The 20,837-nt window shown below is 54.9% G+C and overlaps 1 protein-coding gene across 10 annotated transcripts in view; it reads right to left on the bottom strand.

Moving 5' to 3' along the window:
* The window catches only part of PRKCD (protein kinase C delta), a 32,411-nt gene continuing 11,956 nt past the window's right edge, over positions 383-20,837 (bottom strand). For 6 of the 10 annotated variants that reach the window (XM_021068961.1, XM_021068963.1, XM_021068964.1 and 3 more), the window contains 17 exons: positions 15,965-16,098; positions 14,661-14,860; positions 13,348-13,408; positions 13,014-13,176; positions 12,884-12,915; positions 11,674-11,759; positions 11,285-11,414; positions 10,531-10,631; positions 9,810-9,906; positions 9,528-9,625; positions 9,201-9,374; positions 8,846-8,937; positions 8,215-8,277; positions 7,079-7,217; positions 6,741-6,929; positions 5,996-6,124; positions 383-3,395 (listed from right to left, as the gene is read on the bottom strand). In XM_021068961.1, the coding sequence (XP_020924620.1) occupies positions 3,237-3,395; positions 5,996-6,124; positions 6,741-6,929; positions 7,079-7,217; positions 8,215-8,277; positions 8,846-8,937; positions 9,201-9,374; positions 9,528-9,625; positions 9,810-9,906; positions 10,531-10,631; positions 11,285-11,414; positions 11,674-11,759; positions 12,884-12,915; positions 13,014-13,176; positions 13,348-13,408; positions 14,661-14,860; positions 15,965-16,079 (2,028 nt within the window). In that variant the 5' untranslated portion in view covers positions 16,080-16,098 and the 3' untranslated portion in view covers positions 383-3,236. Of the gene's footprint in view, positions 3,396-5,995; positions 6,125-6,740; positions 6,930-7,078; positions 7,218-8,214; positions 8,278-8,845; positions 8,938-9,200; positions 9,375-9,527; positions 9,629-9,809; positions 9,907-10,530; positions 10,632-11,284; positions 11,415-11,673; positions 11,760-12,883; positions 12,916-13,013; positions 13,177-13,347; positions 13,409-14,660; positions 14,861-15,964; positions 16,099-20,837 lie in introns of all 10 variants that reach the window. The other 4 variants (XM_021068958.1, XM_021068959.1, XM_021068960.1 and 1 more) reach the window with 1 other exon arrangement.

The following is a 20,837-nucleotide window of genomic DNA, read 5'->3' as shown; positions in this document are numbered from 1 at the left end:
GTTTCATCACTAACTTTTCCTTTACATTTTCAACTTGGCTAACTGGCCCAAGAGGCCCAGCTTTCAGCCTGTCTCAGCTTGCGACATGCCTTCCTCACCAAGCTTAATCATTTCTAGCTTTGGATTTAAAGGGACACATGACTCTTCCTTTCATTTAAACATTTAGAAGCCACTGAAAGGTTAGTAATTGGCCTCAATTCAAGATCGTTGTGTCTCAAGTGACAGGGAGGCTGAGGAGGGCGAGAGATGGGGAACCAGCTGGTCAGTGGAGCAGTCAGAACACACACAATATTTATCAATTAAGTTTGCTGTCTATGGCACAGTTTGTGGTGCCGCAAAGCAATTACAAGAGTAACATCAGAGATCACTGTCACAACAGGTATAACAATTTAAAATTTTGAGATATTGAGACAATCACTAAAACGTGACACAGAAACACAAAGTGAGCTAATGCTGATGGAGAAATAGCGCCAACAGACTTGCTCCACACAGAGTTGCCAAACCTTCAATTTGTAAAGACTGTGATATCTGCAAAATGCAGTAAAGTGAAGCAAAATAAAATGAGGTCTGCCTGCTTCCCCATTTTACAGTAGAGGCAACTGGAGCTCCAGGAGGTTGTCACTCACTGAGGTCACCCATCTAGGGACATATAGGGTTTGAAACCAGGGGCATCTGAGAGCAGAGCCCTGCTCCTGCCCCCGAGACCCTCCTGCCTCTATGTGTGTTAGCCTGCTTGGCCCTGAGCATGGGGCCTGGTACACATTTCAGGTGGGGGCCATGCTTGCTGCTCTGCCTGCTCACCTAGTTGGCAGGTGGAGGGCTGTCTGCCTGCTTCCAGACACCCAGAAAGCGTGGCTCTGGGCCCAGCCACGAGAGGCATTTCCGGGGCCACCAGTCAGGACTGGCACCTCCCCAACTCTGGAAACAGGCCTGGAATTGCACAGCCTCCTAGACTGTTTGACAGCAACACTAGCAGCTGCTTTCTCATCCCCCAGGCTTTGCCCTGCACCATGGGGTGCCCAGCATCAGTCCCTGAGGGTCTTCCAGGTGCTCCACGAGGCAGCAGAGGGTAATGGTCCTGTTTTATAGATGAGGGAACTGAGGTCCAAGGAAGAAACTCATGGAGGTTGCAAAGCGTGGGTGACAGAGTGGAATTCACACTCCAGGCTCCCGATTCTAGACACTGTGTTCTTCCTGCCACCCTCCACCGCCTCTGGCTGGAAAACTTTACTCCCAACTCCACAAGGGAGGAAACAGGGGCTCTGGGTGCATGGCTCTGCCTTGGAGCTGCAGGACGATAGATAGCATGAGGTTTGGAACTAGACACCAACCATACTTTGGTTCTAAACCCACTCTGGACAGCCCGGGGGGCTTCTGGGGCCTGTGCCTGTTGCAGCAGAGGTAGGGGCCAGGGGTCCCCAGGCTCCTCCTCAGGCTCCCACACCCCCAGCATCACACCATCTCTCCCCCACCTGACTGTGAGCCCACAGGGACAAAGCCCCACTTATGGGGTTTTCAACTGATGGACACAGCAGGGATTCCAGTGTTTCCCAAGAAGATAGCAGGAGGAGGGGAAGGTGATGCTTGGTTTCTCCAGGGACGGTTTGGCCCCTCCACCCCCGCAGCCCCCTACCCTGGCCAGCACCAGCCCCACCTCATCCGGCTCCTCTCCAGCTGTGGAAACTTGTACCTCAGCCCAGAAAAATGAACTTGCTGGAAGTCAGCTGCTTGGCTGCAACAGCCAACAAATCTGGTGCTGGGGGCACCTTCCCCACCACCCGGGCTGGAGGGCGGGCCCTGCTTGAGGCTGGTGCCTGGGGAGAGACAGAGGCAGAAACGGGAAGCCAAGAGCAGGACACTTAGGTGCTGGGGACAGAGAGCTACCTACGCTCGGGGGACATGGGCAACCAACAGCTAGCTTCCTCACTGCTCCACACACTGGAGCAAGGCTCTCAACCTCAACCCAGACACTCGGCCTTGTCTCACTTTTTTCTCCTACTCTGCTCCCCTCCCTGTCCCCAGGTAGGAAAGGGCTCCTGAGAAATAGATTCTAGAACTCAAATACAGACTCCTTGGCAGCAAGGGAGGAGATATAAATATGAGATGTGAAGTTAACTGGAGTGCTGCCATGCCCTGTCCCCATTTTGCAGATGAGGAAAAGGAGGTTTCAAATGATTAACCGACATCTTAAAAGCCACATTTTTTGGCTACTTTGCAATATGAATCTAGATCTGCCTGAAGCCTGAGCTATATTTCCTTCCTCCCCAGCCTGGGCCGACCTCGGCTGTGGTGTCTTAGTCTGTGTCTTCCGGCCAGGCCTTTGACTGCTCCCCTCTTCCACACCGGGCCCCTCACTCTTCTGAGACGGACTCTCGGCAGCTGGTCCTGCCTCCTCCCATCACCCCACAGAAACATATGGGGCTCCCTCAGCCACCCAGAAAAGTTTTCTGCTTTAGGCCTAAGGCCCTGGAGCCAGAGGAAATCCATAAATACAAACACATTTGCATGAAAGCCCAGGGGTCTGCATTTGCAACCAACAGCTGTTAGCTTCCAAGACAACGGCTGCCAGAAGTAGGAGCGGAGGCCACCAACTTCCTGGGACACACACGTCCCTACAGCCAGGTCGATACCATCGATACCAGTTGTTTATTTAGACACACAAATAAAAGAACCTACTGGTTCGAACAGCTTGTGCTCCCTTTTTTTTTTTTTTTTTTTGGCGGGGGGCAGGGGGGAGAGCACATAGTATATATAATATGTATATTTTAAAAGATCAACAATATCACCAGTCCCCACGTTTTTTCTCCAATGAGCAATATATACAGCCTATTTTATATATATGTGTGCGTGTGTGTGTGCGTGTGTGTGTGTGTATGTATATATATATATATATATAATATATTTTTTTCCATAGATAACTACATTCAAGTAATGAAACACAGGATTTACAGTTTCCCTCTGAGGACAGAGGAAAAGCAAATTCACACACAATTCACAGAGGAAGTACCGTAGAGGCCCAGCCAGACAGGAGCTGAAGTCCCTTATGGGGGACGAAGAAGGCGGGCAGCAGCAGAAATCACGACAATCACACTGTTGCTTATCGTGGCGGGAGGTGGGCAGGTGCTGATGAAGTGGGGGGCCCAGGCTGTTCTGCTGGGCTGGGTTGGCAGAAGGAGCTGGCTGACCCAAAGCTCCCTGGCTGGGGTAGGGGTAGGGGTGGCGCATGTCTGGGAACCTCAATTTTCCAGGAGCCTCTCGAATTTGGGGTTCAGGAAGGAGAAGCCAGCAAATGCTGTTTGGTCCATGGAGTCGATGAGATTCTTGTCGCTGAAGGAGAGACGTGGCTTCTCATTCAGGAACTCCTGGTCGAAGTTGCTGTAGTCTCCAGGGGACCTCTGCAAGCAGAGGGCAGGGGTACATAAGCAGGACTCAAGGGATGACCTTTTGGAGGTTCCCAAAGTTTCGGAGACCCACCCCTGGAAACTGAACCCCTGATGGACTGGGCCAAATCAGAGCTGTCCTTATTGAAAACTGAAAAAGAAGTCTCCCTTGTAAAGTTGGCTGCTGTTTCCCCAGGGTCTGAGGGATGCAAGCAGTGGGGGTCTGACCTGGAGGAGGCCAGGTGGGCATCCCTCCAAGCCAGGCTCTGGCAGACGACAGTCCTGGCCAAGCCCCATCCACCACCTGTTTGTGCAGGACCCACAAGCTAAGATTGGCTTTTGCATTTTTAAATGTTTAGGGAAAAAAATAAAAAAGAGAATAACATTTCATGCCACATGAAAATCAAATGAAATTCAAATCTCAGTGTCCATAAATAAAGTTTTATTAGCACACAACCACACCCACTCATTGACGTAGCATCTACAGCTGCTTTGAGACTATCTGGCTTGCAAAGCCCAAAATATATATATTTGCCTTTTTAGGGCCACACATGCGGCATTGGAGGTTCCCAGGCCAGGGGTCTAATCGGAGCTGTAGCTGCCGGCCTATGCCACAGCCATAGCAATGCCAGATCCGAGCCATGTCTGCAATCTACACCACAGCTCACAGCAACACCGGATCCTTAACCCACTGAGCAAGGCCAGGGATCGAACCTGCAACCTCATGGTTCCTAGTTGGATTCGTTCCCGCTGCTCCACAATGGGAACTCCAGCTTAAAATATTTACTATTAGGCTTTTCGCAGGAAGTTAGCCAATTCTCTGCTTCTGAGGGTACAATGAAAGGGTGAAAGAAAGCTGGTGGACCTCAGACGAAACTGAGCTGCAGGTACAACCACTGTGATTAGCTGTGGGTTTTAATGGCATTTGAGCCTCTTTTTTCCTAATGGCCACACCTGTGGCATGTGAAAGTTCCCCGGGCCAGGGGCCAGTGGGAGCTGTAGCTGCCAGCCACAGTCACAGCAATGCAGGATCCGAGCTGTGTCTGTGACCTAGGCCACAGCTCATGGCAATACCAGGAGCCTTGACTGTGATTCCCACTGAGTGAGGCCAGGGATTGAACCCACATCCCTATGGATAGTAGTCAGATTCTTTTTCTTTTTGCCTTTTCTAGGGCTGCTCCTGCAGCATGAGGAGGTTCCCAGGCTAGGGGTCCAATTGGAGCTGTAGCCACCGACCTAAGCCAGAGCCACAGCAATGGGGGCTCCAAGCTGCGTCTGCAACCCACACCACAGCTCACGGCAACACTGGATCCTTAACCCACTAAGCAAGGCAAGGGATCGAACCCGCAACTTCATGGTTCCTAGTCGGATTCGTTAACCACTGCACCACGACGGGAACTTCAGTCAGATTCTTAACCCACCTAGCCACAACAGAAATTCCGAGCCATTATTTTTAAACTGGGCCATTTGACATAAAAATCCAGATTTCTAGCTTCTTTTGAAAACTGGCAGAGCAGAGCAGCCTAGGTCCCATTTCCTGTCAAGTGCATCCACTCTTGGTGCTAGAACCCCCTTGGCCAGCTCATCACAGGCCCCACCACTTCCCAGAGACAGAGGATGCTGACCAACACACCTGCCTTTGTTGTTTAAATCTATCCTCCTTTCTATCAAAAGTGAGAGACAAAGCAGGCTATGGGATTTTCCCACAGCCAGTCTGTCCTGGGAGCAACATGCCCAGTGCAGGAGGCACCCAAGTTTGATCCTTGGAGTGGAGAGCTCTGCAGCCTCAAGACACAAATATGGGGGCACCTTTTACGGGCTGCTCAGTGGAAACAACAAATCCTGATGGAAGAGGGGAAGCAAAGGAGAGGAAAGGGGGAGGAAGGAGGACCTGTGATGAGACAAGGGCCACGGAGTCCGACTTTTGGGAAGTCCAACCAGCCTCTGCTCTCCTGCTGGCTCCTTGGCAGCCTCTAGATCCTAGGCCTTTGTGCACACCACCCCTCCTCTACCCGGAACGCCTCCCATACATCCTACTTCCTCTCAGACCCAACCCCATCTCTGCATCTTGGGCTCCTGCTGACAGACCCTCTCAAGGGCAACTGATTGTGTGTGGACATCTCTTATATCACTGCCATTTATCATAAATGACCATTAGGGTGCAGATTTCTTATCTCTCTGAGCTGCTGGAGCTCTTCCAGCTCTAGAAATGGGATGTCCCACTTTGCTGTGCAGCCTTGCACAGTGGTCTGTATCCAGAAGGCACTCAGCACTTATAATGCTTATTGGAAGATGGATGGGTGGAGGCAAGCCTTAACTGTGATTCCCAAAGCACAGTTCCTTGCATACAGTGGGTGCTAAAGAATGTATATTAAAGGGTGGCTGAATCCACAGCCCCCAGTGTTCGTTGAATGACTGAGTGAGAAGAGAGGGTGAGAATGCAAGGGTAAAGGCTGTGACTCAGGGGAAGCCAGGTTTGCTACGAGAAAGGACAGGAGGAAGGCATGTGAAAGATGCAGGAGAGAGACAGGGCAAGAGAGGAGGCACCCACCCTGGAAGGCTGTGGGGGTGGGCAACACCAAGGAGGCGGCCCCCACCAGAGTGGGATCACGTACCACTTTGGGCTTGAAGGGTGGCTCCACTGCACGTTTCTCCAGCAGAGTCCAGTTGATGGTCTTGAAGAAGGGGTGGGTTCTGATGTTCCCTGTCACTCCCAGCCTCTTGCCTGTGTCTCGTTCAAGCAGCTGCAACCCAGCAGGGGCCCTGGTTAGCACTTAAGGGCTGTAGGAAATCAGAGCCTCAGAAAACCCCCAAGCAGGCCCAGGGGTTCCCAGGCTGGTCTGGCCCAGCCTGGTGCCATGGCCCGGGGCCTCTGAGGCTGAGGGGTCCTCTCTGGCCTCTGCATTCCTAGGTCTGCTGGAGAAACAGGGCGAGGACTGGGGCTGCCAGGACTCTCAGCTGGTAGGACTTGTGAGTAAAAGCAGTGGCCATTTATTGGGTGTTTACTATCTGCTGGGCATAGACCTGAGCATCCACCTGAGCATCCACATTTATGGTTTTTTTTTTTCTTTTTCACCGAAACACTGAGACAGGTTCTCTCCTAGTCTCGTTTTACAGACAAGGAGACAAACTTAGCGTTTGGCCTTAGGTCCATCTGTCTCCTCACTCCCAAGCCCATAATCACATGCCAGACTGATTCAGTGCAGGGAACCCAAACGGGAGGTCCTGAGAACGTGGCAGAGAGTGATCCACTCAGTGTGTTAGGACCAGAGCATCAGTGAGGCTGCCATCCCTGACACATTCCCACAGCCTGGTGTCTGCCAAACCCTGCCCCAGCCAGCCCTGCCCAGGGCCTCCCACCTTCTCCAGGATGTCCTTGGACTCCCTAGTGATCCAGCGGGGATAATACGGTGAGTCCACACGGATGGACTCGAAGAGTTCGTCCTCATCATCACCGTGGAAGGGGGACTGACCGATGAGCATTTCATAGAGAAGGACTCCGAAGGACCACCAGTCCACAGAGAATGAGTACTTCAGGCCCTGTAGGATCTGGGGCAGAGGGGGTGTCAGAGTTGGGGGGCCCAGAGCACGAGCCCCAGCTGGCCTCTTCAGTGTCCCAGCTGTGGCTTGGACGTTGCTGCCCCCACCCTGTGGAGATAAGGTGTGGGACGGGGCTGGGGGGAGAGGGTGCCGCCCACCTCTGGGGCGATGTAGTCAGGAGTGCCGCAGAAGGTGCTGGCCTGTTTGTCCCCCAGCATGTTCTCCTTGCACATGCCGAAGTCAGCAATCTTGATGTGGCCATCCCGGTCCAGCATCACGTTGTCCAGCTTGAGGTCCCTGAGGGGAGGGGACAGGAAAGGGGGTCATCAGAGACCAGTTCCCATCCTCCCTGCAGCCTCCTCCCATGTCCCCACTGTCAGCCCTGCAAACCTAGGACCTTATCGCCCCATGGGGACAAGGGGATGAGGAAGAGAAAAGGAAACAGGTACTAAAAACAGGTGCTTCCTGTGAACCGCCTACTGTGGGGAAACACTCTGAAGCCCAAAATGAGGCTCAGAGATGTGATGTGTCACTGGCCCAGGGTCACCCATGTGGTCAGCTGGGGAAGTGTCTGGGCTCAGGTTTGTCTAATCCACAGAGGCAGGGGGCCGGTCTATTTTACGTAGTTAGTTGTTTCAGTGGATAACTTAGGCACATGGTAACAGGTACCAGAAAAGACAAACAGCCCAAGGCCCATCTTCCACCAACCTCACTCACCAGGCCCTCCTGAGAGAGTCCAGGTACGGACAGCACATTACAATGTGTGTCTCACACCACCTTTTAAAGCCTGAACCCTAATATCCAATACACACCATCCCATGGATTGGTTCTCCACTTGACAATACACCTTGGCATCATCAACCACCAGTACACATGTCGGCCTCGGCCTTTTTGATGGGTACATATTAATCCACAGCAGGATGGGACTGTGGTTTATGGGGTGAGAACTTAAGGAAACAGTCCCTATCTGTGGATGCTCAGAATGTTCGGATGGGGCTTTAGACAGGGACCAACAGCTCCAAGGGAGGGAGACACAATATACCAGTCAGTATGGGCCAAAGCCATAGGGTATGGGCAAGGAATTCCCAGTCCATGGGGTTGTGCCAGCCTCAGCTAAGGGGCCGCAAGGAATTCTAGCAATGGAGTAGGTGGCTTAGGCAAATACCCAACTAAAGACTGACTGCAAGCAGAGATGGGGCCATATCTGGACTGGGCCCCACTCAGAGCATTTCAGAGGACATGAAGGGGTGGGGGGGCTCCCCTCCTAAACACCCCCCACTTCCAACCCCCACACCTGTAAATGATCCCTTTCTGGTGTAGAAACTGTAGCCCACAGATTATCTCAGCCGCATAAAACCTGGATGAGAGAGAGACACACACGTGTTCTGAGATTTCTGTGAGCAGCCACTGCTTCTCCCTGGGTCCTTGTCCCCACCCCCCAGGGCAGGAAATGCTGCAAATAATTGCACGGACAACCTAGGCTTGATCAAGTACATCTTGTATCAGGCAAGTAGGGACTGGCAGCCAAGGCAGGAAAGAAAATTATGAAGAGAAAAGCTCCAAATGAGACAGCTGTCTGTCCTGCGAGCGTATGAATTTATAAAGCTATGCATATGTGCATATGCACACAGTTTAGAGGTGCATGGTAGTCTGGGGGCCACACCCCAGGGTCCTGCATCGTGCAGGATCACCATCTGAGAGGCTGCGCCGGCTTCGGCCCAATGTGGGGACTGGACCTGCACGGCAAGGGCTGTGTTCCCAGCCACAGCTTACCCACCACCCTTGGCTTCCCACAAGGAGGGAGGAAAAGGCCCTGGCCACCCCAAATCTCTCCAACTCCAGCCCTAGTGCAGGCTAGCTTCTCCAGGGGGAGGGAAGAAGGAATGGAAGGCAGACAGTTCTTCTCCCCACAGGGCCTGGCGTACGTGGCACGGTAGAGCTCGAAACGGCCTTTGTCCTGGATGTGGTACATCAGGTCCCCCCCGTTGAGGAACTCCATCACGAAGAACAGGTGGTCCTGCGGGGGGAGCATGGTGAGTGGAGGCACAGAAACTGGCCGGATGCTCCCTCACTGAGGGCCACAGGGGGCAAGCCCCAGAGGGAGCAAGGCACAACTCTGTCCTGGGCAGAATGAGGAGAGGGACACAGCCCTGCCTCAAAGTGGTCTGAGAAGGAAGCCTGGGCCCTGCCTTGATATGTCTCAGTGGGAGACAAGGCCCTGACCTGAGCCGCTCAAGGGGGCTGTGTTCCAGGGGCAATGACCCTGGGATGGACGGGTACCTTGGTCTGGAAGGTGCAAAAGAGGTGGGTGAGAAAGGGATTCTCCCCGGCGAGCGCCAGCACCCGCTTCTCTACCATGGTGCACTCCACGTCATCATCGATCAGAACCACGTCCTTCTTGAGGGCCTTGATGGCGAAGAATTCCTTCTTGCCCTTCAGCTCTGCAAGCAGCACCTGACGGATGGGCAGGGGCACTGAGCAGGGGAGGGCCAGGCCCGCACACCTCACCTAACCAGGAGCAGCCAGGGAGGGTGGGAGGCAGGTGCTCCTGGACTCCTGGGCCAGGGTCCCTTGGGCTGCCTGCCCCAGGGATGTGGGGCCCCTCACCTTCCCGAAGCTGCCTTTGCCCAGGACCTTGATGAAGATGAAGTTGTCAATGCTGCACTTGGTGCTGCTCTCCCAGATCTTGCCATAGGTCCCAGTGCCTGCTGGAGATGGCGACTGAGTCTCAGGTTTCTGCCCTGGGACCCAAGAAGGGGGTCTCCCCTGCTGTGTCCCTTCCCCACGGGGTGGGCCTCCTCTCAGTTCTCCCTGGACTGTGCAGGGAAACTGGGACGCGTGCCACATCAGAAGCAGGGGCTTTCCTGGAAGGTGTGGGCACAGCTTCACCTGAGACATCATCTCCAGAGACTCCTGGCTTCTTCTCGAAATTCTGATAGATCCCAACCGTCTCTGCAACCTCCGACTCTGACTTTCGGACAGGTCTCTGGAAGAGGGGGTAGAGGGTCAGACCATGGTCAGAACCCCCAGCCCAGACAGAGGACCCCACCCAACCATCCTTAACTCCACCTTCAATACCAATGGGGACAACAAGAGCAGAGTCTGGGACTCACGGGTGGTGCAAATGTGCGCACACACACACACACACACACACACACACACACACACACACTTCTAGCACAGGGACTCCTCATCGGTCTGGAAATTGAACTCCACCTTCCCAACCACTTACTCAGCAGATTTTTGTGTAGCTTTCACTTGTTCTTCCCCTTCACTTGTGATAGATTCCAGAATTTTAAAGCTTTGTGGTATCCCTCAAGCCCCAGCCATATCCAAACACACACACACACACAAAGCATAATACAGAAAGGTTTTTAGTTCCAAGTTCCAACCTTCTGGTTCTCTGGGTTCACCCACAAGAAAAGAACTGCTTGAAAAACTAATTTCTTAGGAGAAAAAGGCCCCCACCCTCTAACTGGATCTTCCAGAAGTGGGGGTTCTTAGGTAGAAATGACCCTCACTGCAGTTCCCCAGGAGTGGGTGTGAGCCCTGACCTGACTGCCCCCAACCCCATCACCCTCTGTCCAGGGTTCCCACACTGCCTGCCTACCTGGGTGACTTGGTTCAAGGCTTCTGCCAAGAGCTTCTGGTTGATGCCACAGAGGTTGGCCACCTTCATCTGGCACTTATGGTGCACGTTCATGCCACAATCTGGGGTAGTGGAGAAGCAGGGCCATTAGCGTTCCCGCCAGGCAGGGACAGATGGGCAGCCAGCAGGCTCCAAGAGAACTGTGCCCCTTGCCCCAGGCCCTGCCAAGGGCAGGGAGGGAGGGAGGAGAAAGCAGGAGAGAGGAGGGCTTTTGGCAGTGTCTGCTGGGTTTCCTGCCTTTAGAAAAAAATGCATCCGAAGCCATCATAAGCATCTTGAATCCCTCATTATTTAAAGAAAAAGAAGAGAATGTCTGGGACAATCTAGACAAGTCACTTTTCCTCCAGAGGTCTCGTTTCAGTGAAGCCTGGGGTTGGGGAGGGCCCACAAGGAGCATTTGCTGAGCTGATGTGACATAGGCCTTGGCCAAGCCCCTTCTGCCCGCTTGCCCCTCAGTGACTCTCCCGGGCCTATTCCATGCTAACCCCTGTTTTCTACTTGAGGACATGGAGCTCAGAGTAGTCAGGTCACCTTCCAAGAGTCACACAGCAGGAGCAGGTAAATGGTAGAGTCAGGCTAGTGGGGAGGGGCCACAAGGCCTCACCCATGTGAGATCCCCGGGCCAGGGGACAAAGCCATCCTTAGCTAGTCACTGTTTCCAGGGTCCAGGTGGGCCCTCCTTCCCACCCCCACCCCAGCCCTGGGTGGCACGCACCTTCACACTTTAATCCCTGCTTCACCAGCCCCCAGAGCAGGCTGCCACAGTGGTCACAGAAGGTGGGGCTCATGTAGTTATAAACCTTGAACCGGTGTGGCATGTCGATGTTGAAACGTTCTTTCTGAAACTAGGGGTGCAGGGAGGCGGGGAGTCACAGGTCAAGGCTCACGTGTCAGCTCCAGTCTCTTCCTCACCCCCTAACCCTCCCCTACCCAACCGCCTGCATGGCAAGATGTCCAAGAGGGTTCCATGGGGACTGGGGCATCTGGGGGTTCCAGGGGCCAAGCCAGGGGAAGGAAGGATGAAGAAAACTGGGGAGGGTGACCCCACAGACAAGGGGTGGGAGAGCCCGAATCCCTCCCGCCCTCCCCTGGGCCCGGTCTCACTATGGTGTCCCGGCTGTTGGCCGCAGTTCCCGTACACCGGCCGATGATCTTGTCGATGCATTTCTTGTGGATGGCAGCATTGCATTCTTGAGGAGGCACAGGCCCAGGAGGAGGACGGGAAGGCCCAGGAGGGGCAGAGTCTGTGAGCTGGCGCCTGCCGGCCCAGTCCAGCCCTCTACACAAAGCCACCGTTCTCCCGACTGCCCACACCCTCACCCCACAGAGGCTGGACCTGGAGCTTGATTTTTCCCTCCTCCCGCCAGTTCCTGAGGGAGGAGCCTGTGGCAGGGAGGACAGGCCAATCTGGGGGTCTCAGAGATTACAGAAGGCTCAGGGAGTCCTTGTGAGCAGGGGTGGGGGCAGAAGTGAGAGGCGGGAGGGTATGCCATGGAGAAGACTAGAGGCTAGGGAGCCCTGTTTGTGGCCCAGGACAGCAAGGATCTCCTAAGCTCTCTCACCCAAACATGCACACACAGACAGATGCACCCCAACACCAAGACACCTGGACACACACACGGCATGTGTGATAATGACAAGGCTTCCTACACAGAGCGCTTACCATGCACAGCCACACTTAAAATACAGCTCTATGTATTTTAGCCCATTTGAACTTCACAACAACTCTGTCATCCCTATTCTATAGATGAGGTAACTGAGGCCCAGAGAGGTTAAGCAACTTTGCCTAGGGCCCTACACCTAGGGAGTGGTAGGACTGGGATTCAAACCCAGGCAGGCTGGCTCCAGAGCCGGAGCTCATTGCCACCGGCCCACACCACCTCATGCACACACACACACCTCACACATGTGTACCCAGATACATACACCTCTATACAGAAGCACATGTGCAGCCAGGGGTGTGCTGGCAAAGGCCTAACAGCCTCTCCGGGGGGAAAAAGCCTTGATGTGTCATGCTGATGGACTGCCGAGCACATACTCCACCAGGGCATATTTCAGGCCGCCAGAATAACATCACTGAATGGGAAGCACTGGGAAGAGACAGGTCAGCTCCAGCACTCACTGACACAGCCTCCGGACACACATGCACCCCAACATGGAAAACCTCCCATGCAAACATGTAGGCCTACAGGGGCTTCTTCCAGACACACTGCCGCAACACAGGGACACAGGCTTTCTGAGAATGCATGCAGGCACTGGGAGGCACACATGTGCACACACAGGTGCGTACAAACCGGGCTGCAGAGACACTTACGCCTGCACTTGTAGCCTTGCTTGTTGAGACCCCTGAAAGGCAAGTGCCCAGGCAGGGTGAGTGCGGGGAAACACTGGGGCTAGGGCCTCTCCCTCCCCCGCCCTGCCTTAGTGGGCACAGCCAGCCTCACCAAACAAAGTCTCTGCACACAGAGCAGAAGGTGGGCTGCCCAAAGAAGGTGGCGATAAACTCGTGGTTCTTGATGTAGTGGATTTTGGCCTGTTTGATGGCTCCACGGCGGTTCATTGTTGGGAACTTGGCCTCGTCTTCACCCCGCATAGACTGCTTGCAATCTGGGGACAAGGGAGCAGCGAAGTCAACTCCAGCCTCCAGGTGGGGCCACACCCCTGCAGTCCTGCCCAGGGCAGCCCTGGACATACCCCCAACGGGGACTGCTTCCCTAAACCTCTGTTCTGGCTCTGGCCTCTGAACCTCTGTCCCCAGTGCAGCTGGGAGGGGCTTACCTATGTCTTCCAGGAAATACTGCACAGACATCAACACCTTGGCCTGGGGTTGCAGGTCCAGCTGCAGGGGTGAGGGTGGGGGAGTCAATGAGGGCGGGCCTGGGCCAAGCCAGACTCAGAACCCGCCCCCATGGTTGGTCCCTCAAGGCCCAGGGATTCCTGGTGGCCTAGCCAGACACCTGTCTGCCCAGAGTGGGCAGGGCCCCACCCCTGAGCCCCGCCCCCACCCCTCACCCAGGGGTATTATTACATTTGGGGAAGTGAAAGGATCCAGCCCACACCCAGCTTGGCCACATGGTCTCAGGAACAGAGTGGGAAGGGAAACTCCCCACCCCCAACCCCGGCTGCCCCCTTCTTAGAACGGAGGCACCTCATCTTCCTGCACATGCGGACACACAGACACAGGCATGCCAACACAGCCATGCTGGTCCTATATCTGTCATGGGCTCTGCATGTCTGGTTGGTTCTGAGGACTGGCTGGTTCTGAGGGCAGGACCCTCAGCTCCCCCAGGACCAGGGTCTGGTGAGTGATAGTGTCCCTTGGGGCAGTGGACAGAGAGCACAGCAGGTGTCCTTGCCTAATTTTTCTAGAGGCTGAGTGGAGCCCCCATGGTCACAGGGTCTTTCCTGGTGCGAACATCTTGGCTGTAGGAGCCAACGTGTGACCCCAGGGAGGCAGAGATACTCTGCTTGCGCTGGCATCCTGTGGCCACAAGGAACACATGGCCACATGTATGTGCAGAATCCCAGTTTCAGCAGGTGAGTAGTGGGCCATGAGCCTTCCTCCCCAGCCCCTTGCTGTGGAAGATCACAACTGGCATTCCCTGATGCCCGCCTGGGCCTGGAATACCTACAAAGATTCCAAACAGAACTGGGAACAATGGGGGCCTCTGAGAAGGGGGCTTGGGGCCTGGTGTTAGGGCCGGGACCCGCCCTTTCATACAGCATGCCATGTTTTACTGTGTGCACATCCTGCCTTTGTCAAATTAAAAGGGAAAAAAAGTAGCCGCGATACCAAGGAGGGCTCTCTTTGGTGCCTCTTATGTGCCAGGTTCTGCAGTAAGCCCTTCACATCCAGCTGCTCATTTAATGGGAACAACTGACCCCGAGGTAGGTTTTTTTAGAATGCCCTTTTAAAGATTCAGAAACAGCCTCAGAGAAGCTAAGGATCTGATAAATCACAGGACCGGGATTCAAACCCAGGCTCAGCTGCAGAGTTGCACCCGTGGCTGGAACCAGCCAGGTGCCCGAGGCCATGCCTACTTGCCATGGCCACACACATGCACTCACATGACCGTGTCTGTGCCCCTCACCCAGAACTCGGCCTTGCCATTGTTCTTCTTGCAGCGCTCGGCCAGCACTGACACGCCCACTGTCACCTCGGACACTGGCTCCTCTGCCGCTCGCATCAGCACGATCTGGATGACGCGGCCCTCATAAATGTGGGCATCGAACGTGGACTTCCACTCAGGATACATAGTGGGTTTCTTCTGCACCAGCGTCTTCCCACGCTCTGCAACATGCCAGGCAGGAAGGTCAGGCTGGGGCCCCTCTGTCCCTCCCTCCCCCAACTTCCCACAGCCCTCCGCCCTCTGGAATCTGCCTGCTCACTCCCTGAGGGCCTGTCAAGGCTTCCCAGTGTCCTGGGGAGCAAATCTCCATTCCTCAGCCCTCACGACCTGCTGTGCTCGCCTCACCAGTCCCATCTCCAGAAACAGAAAGGCCGGCAGCTCCCCCCGGGGGTCCAGCTGGGTCCCACCCCTTGGGCCTTTGCTCCTGCTGTTCCCTCTTCCTCCAGCCCCTCTTAGATGTCACCTTCCCTGAGGCATTCATTTGGTGAACAGTGCTGTGCACGCCCACGTGCCAGCCACAGTACTGGAGGCAAGGACATGGTAAGAAAGAAAAGTTAAACCCAGTGCCTGTCCTCCTAGCATCCCAGTCCTGTATGGAGACATGAACCGGTTCACTCTTCAACTGAACATGAAATCACAGCTGTGATGAGACTGAAGAGGGCAAGGTCAGTGGTTCTAGACCTGCTACCGTCAGGTGGCCTGCCCTAGCCTAAGGGTCAGGAAAGGTGTCCTAGATGAAGGGACACCTTGGCTGAGACTTAAGAGGTGGGTCAGAGATTCACCAAGTGAAGGCAGAAACAAGAAGGAATTGCTTCTTCCAGGAAGATCTCCCTGACCAAAGCCTGGGAGGTACTGCCTCTGGCTTCCCTATCACAGGATTCACTGTCTGGCTCTTTCACCTACCTGACTGTGAGCCCCATGAGGGCAGAGCCAGGTCAGCCCTGGAGCAGGGAGGGTTCAGTGCCCAGTGCAGAGCCTGGTACATGCAGAGCTCCCACAGGGAGCCCGCTGTTGGGCAAAATAACCAATAGAGGAGAAGCTAGAAGCTCTGAGTCCCAGAGACCATTCCAGTCTGTGCAGAAGGCCCTACAGGCACTGGGTGGCCTCTGCTATCTTGCACCAGCAGCTGGGCTGGGTAGGGACAGGAGCATGAGGAAGAGAAGGATCCTTTAGAGGTTCCAGGGGAACAAGGCACCACCCCCTATACTGCCTCCTCCTGGCCCCCAATTCCTAGCCCCACTGGAGGGTCCGGCCTCCAGCCCTACCAGTGCTGAGCGCCTCCTTCATCCTCACAGCACAGAAGGGCTGGCTGGCCTCGTCCGCGGTCTTCAGGGAGCCCAGCTCATAGGAGTTGAAGGAGATGCGCAGGAACGGTGCCATGTTGAGGCCTGCAGCGGGGCTGTGTAAGACAGAAGGCGTGAGGCAGGGCAGTAGGGGCAGCCCTGCGCAGTCAGATATCCATGCCCCCAGCCCCCAGGGCTCTCACAGCATTGAGTCTGGCCCACATGGTGCTTAAAAATGCACTAGCCCTAGTTGTCAACATTAACATGAAGACATTTTATGTAAGACAAGATTTGCAGCATCCCTGGTAAAACTGCAAGATGTGACAGCAGACCCACTGGGCAATATGTGGCTGGCACTGCCCCCTTTGTTGGGCACCCCTGCCAGTCCACTTCAGTCCAGACGCCCCCTTTCACTCCTCTCCAAATCCCATCTGGGCTCTGGAGGCATGTGAGCCCGTGACTCCCAAGTCATTCATTTGGGGAATCATTCAATGCTTCCTTTAATACCCAATGGCTGGACACCTACTATGTGCTGGGCTTCAGCACCTCAGTGCCAGCAAAGATGGGCAGGACAGTACGCCTTCCTCCCTGTACCCTGCCCTGTACAGCCCTCCTTGGTTTTCAAAGTTTGTTTTTTGCTCATATCTACCCAGGCAGACAAGTAGGGCCAAGATGATCATGCCCCCTTTCAGGTGGGGAAACTGAAACCCTGAGGTTGTATCAGAACCTAAAGCTGGGATTGTACTAATTAAGCACCCACTTCCTCTGGGACCAGGGCAGTGAAATGCCCGCCCACACTGGCATGTCTGACTCTTCTGAATCTGAGCCCCTTGGGGTCAGGTGCCACAGGTGCACACTTGTACACCCACGCAGACACTGGCTCCGGGTCTAGACCCCACAGGAGGGAGCTCCACAGCAGTGGCTGTGGGAACACTCACTCACATACATGCACGTAGGTACGTACTTGCTCTGTCCTGAACATAAGCCGGCACGGAGGCAGACTCAGACACGCACCTCTACCCAGACACACGTCTGTATGCACAGACCATAGTCACCCTGGTCCTGGGACAGCTCCCCCCAGCTCCCCCACATGGCAGCCAGAGCAGCAGCCAGGTTTGTGGGGAGCTCCCAGACCAGATGAGCTCAGAGGAAACACTGACCTCAGCCTGCAGCTCAGCCCAATGGCCCAGCCAGTCCTCTGAGGCCAGCAGCCAGACAAGAGGGGAGGGACCAGGCAGGGAAGACTCTACAGTGTCCCCTGCCAGGGCCTGGCTCCTATTCAGAGGGAGTGAGAGAGGGTGTGTGAGCTCACATCTGAGCCCAGCCCCCAAGCCTTCAGCCTGAGACCAGCCAGGCCAGCCACAGTGACCTCTTGGCAGGCAGGGATGGAAAGCCAGCGTGAGCTGGTGCTGCCTCCTCTGTGGGCCCAAGTAGGCATGAGTGTAAGCCAGGGGGTGCAGGGTGAGAGGTATGACTGCACAGCCTTGAGATGTGTGCGCCTAGGAGGACACGTGGGTGGGTGGCAGGTAGTGGCCACTCAGTGAATGTTAAAGTGGATAGATAGCAAGCCGCACAGGCCTGGCTGGGAGTGTGCATAAGAGCCTCAGTGAGTGTCCCAAACTCTCAGGCCAAAGGCCAAGGTAGCCCCTTCTGCCACCCTGCTTGACCTGGGGGTCCAGAATGATCAGCATGGTCCTGATACAGCACACACACCTGCCTGCATCCACATTCTGAGGCCTGACCACAGCAGACATGGCTCAGCCTAATGCTTCCCAGTAAGGTAACCTTGAGACCTGGTATGTGTGTGTGTGGGGGGGGGGGTTGTGATGATGAACTTCCTGAGTATCTCACGGGCTGAGTGGTCCGGTGAGCAGGGACAAAGGAGTAGCAGTTATGCTGCATAGGGCTGGGCTCCTAGGGAAGAGGGGGTCAGGGCAGTCCCTGGTGGCAAAATGATGGTGTAGGACTCTGACACCCACACTGCCTTGGCTGTGGGACTCTATGGGTCACTTGGCCTGAGACTCAGTCACCCCATCTTCCAGATAAGGAACAGTCTCTTGGCACAGAGTTGTCACGATGAGAACTTGTGTAGGACGGGAGCCAACATCAATGCCACAGGCTTCAGGCTATCCTCTTACTGCTATCACCCCTTCTTGCTAACAGCACCCTCCTTTTCACCCGTGCACCTCCCTTCACAGTTTACAAAGTACACTCACATCCTCACCACATCCACTCCATGCTCCCAACAGCCTGGGAAGACAGTCCTGATAACTGACCACACTTCTCAGATAGGGAAACCAAGTCTCCAGGAACAGAGCCGCTCATCCTGGAGCAGCAGGTGCGCCCAACACCATCAGCCAGCTCTTCCTCCCCGCCTCCCCTCGGGGCCCCGTCCAGGTGGCCCACATGCTCCAGGTCACCCCTCAGGAGCTGTCCATGAGACTACCAGGGGCTGTCCGGCGCAGACAAGGTCATCAGCCTGCCCTCTAGCTCCTCAGCCACACTTGGAGCAGCTGCTGCTCACAGTTAGTTAGAAGCCACCTGAGGGAAAACCACAACCACAGCAGGCCCCAGTCCTGGTCCCAAACCTGCACAGCCAGGCAGCAGTACCATGAGGAAGAGGACCCATGGGCTACTCCGGGGCTAGCTGGCAATAACCCCAGGGTTAGGTCACTTAACCACAAATACCTAGGACTAAAACTAAAGCATGGGCCCTGGCCAGGTTCTACCACCTCCTCCACCCCTACTGCACTGCCCTGACCCCCAGAGGGAGAGGAACACCGTGAGCCAGCAACTTCTTCCATCACCATGGGACCCTGAGAGAGGTCTTGGGCCCCTGCACATTAGGCCCCTCCTGCACAGCAGGGCCAGAGTCGCCCACCTACCTGGCAGAACATCTGAACACTGGTGGGAAGGCTAGAGGGTAAAGTGATAGCACAAAAGCAAGGTGGGCCAACTATTTTTAGCCCCCATGCAAATTGGCTCAGGCCCAGAGGCCCCAAAGGAAGGCCACTGACTCGATCTCATCACAACTCTCCAGGGTCATGGAGGTGCCGGGGCTGGACTTCACACAGGCCTCCATGGGGACCAGCTCCCGAGAGCCAGCTGGGGCCAGCTGGGCTTTTCCTGATTGCCTGTGGGCTCCTAGTCTCTCCTCTCCTCTCGTGCTTCTCTAGCCCATAGCAGAGGTAGCCCTGTGAAGAAGAGAGCTCTGGACTTGGAGTCAAAGGGCCTGGGTATGAACCAGTGCCCTCACTTATAAGAAAGATCATCCTTGTGAGGCCCACACACACCAGACCAACCTTGCAATGGCATTAGCTTACTTTATCCCTGTGTAGGTCCGGGAGGTGAGTATTTTACTGGTGAAAAAACAGGCTCAGAGAGGCTAAGTGACTTGCCCAAGATCAGACAGCGAGTAAGTGGTAGAAAGATTTGACATTGCAGTCCACCTTCCTTCTGGTATGTCTTTTAGGAAGAAGAGATGAAGGGCAAGAGACAGAGACAGAGAAATGCCAGGAGCAACACACACAGACATGCCCATGAGGACAGAGAACACAAGAAGAGGGGTGAGGAGTCCCATCATGGCCATGGCCCAGCGGAAACAAATCCAACTAGGAACCATGAGGTTGCGGGTTTGATCCCTGGCTCAGTGAGTTAAGGATCTGGTGCTGCTGTGAGCTGTGATGCAGGTCGCTGACACAGCTCGGATCCTATGTTGCTATGGCTATGGTGTAGGCTGGCAGCTGTAGCTCCGATTAGACCCCTAGCCTGGGAACCTCCATGTGCTGCTGGAGTGACCCTAAACCTACCCCCCCTCCAAAAAAGAAGAGGGGTGAGGGCACCAGGAGACAGGTTCCCTGTGCTTGATCCGAATCCATCCACCCAACGTCCTCCAGGATGGTCCTTGGAGACCCCCTCACTACTATACACAGTGGGTGGAACAGACCCCTGGAGTGCTACTTTTCCTCCTGTCCCAGCCTCTTGGGCCAGACTTCAGTTCTCAAAACCTGGGAAAGGCTTGGCTGCATCCCAGCCACAGGGGATGAGAGCTCACTCTCCCTGCTCTCCACCCCTGCCCCCACCAGACCAGCAGCCCAGAGGTAAGAAAAGGTGGGGCCAGGCCAGGCCATGCCAGAGCTGGTGGGCCACCTCCTCCAGGACAGCAGCAATCTGCTCCCATCCAGGCCCGGGCAGTGGGCAAGGGCAAACAAGGGTAAACATGAACCGAGTGTGCCAGGTGAAACGCCTGGGTCACAAAACAAGCATACACATTGCAGATCCATGAGTGTGTTCCAGTATAGGGGGCGGCTGGGGGACATAGCCTGAGGGGTGCCATTAGGAACAAGAACACATTTTCTCATTTTTCTACAACAATCGTATATAACTTGTTTGATAACAATTTTGTGAGAGCTTAAAAATAAAACCCATCAAGGAGTTCCTGTCGTGGCGAAGTTGTTAACGAATCTGACTAGGAACCATGAGGTTGCGGGTTGGATCCCTGGCCTCGCTCAGTGGGTTAAGGATCTGGCGTTGCCGTGAGCTGTGGTGTAGGTCACAGACATGGCTCGGATCTGGCATTGCCGTGGCTGTGGCATAGGCCAGCAGCTGTGGCTCTGATTCGACCCCTAGCCTGGGAACCTCCATATGCCTTTTCTAGGTGTGGCCCTAGAAAAGACAAAAAATAAAATAAAACGCATCAGGCCAAAATATCCCTCAGAAACTGACACCCCCATCTCCTCTCTGTACACAGGATATACTGAGGACAGGGTCCTGCAATGAGGGTCCCCTGTCCCCCAGATCCGGCCTGGTCTCCTCCACCAGCCCTTCCCTGGTGTTTGATTCTGCCTCCTAGGCC

Source organism: Sus scrofa, chromosome 13 (genome assembly GCF_000003025.6).
Source record: "Sus scrofa isolate TJ Tabasco breed Duroc chromosome 13, Sscrofa11.1, whole genome shotgun sequence".
Classification (NCBI taxonomy): Eukaryota; Metazoa; Chordata; class Mammalia; order Artiodactyla; family Suidae; genus Sus; species Sus scrofa.
Note: the sequence above shows the minus strand (reverse complement) of the source record. Positions and strands in the feature narration are given on the sequence as shown.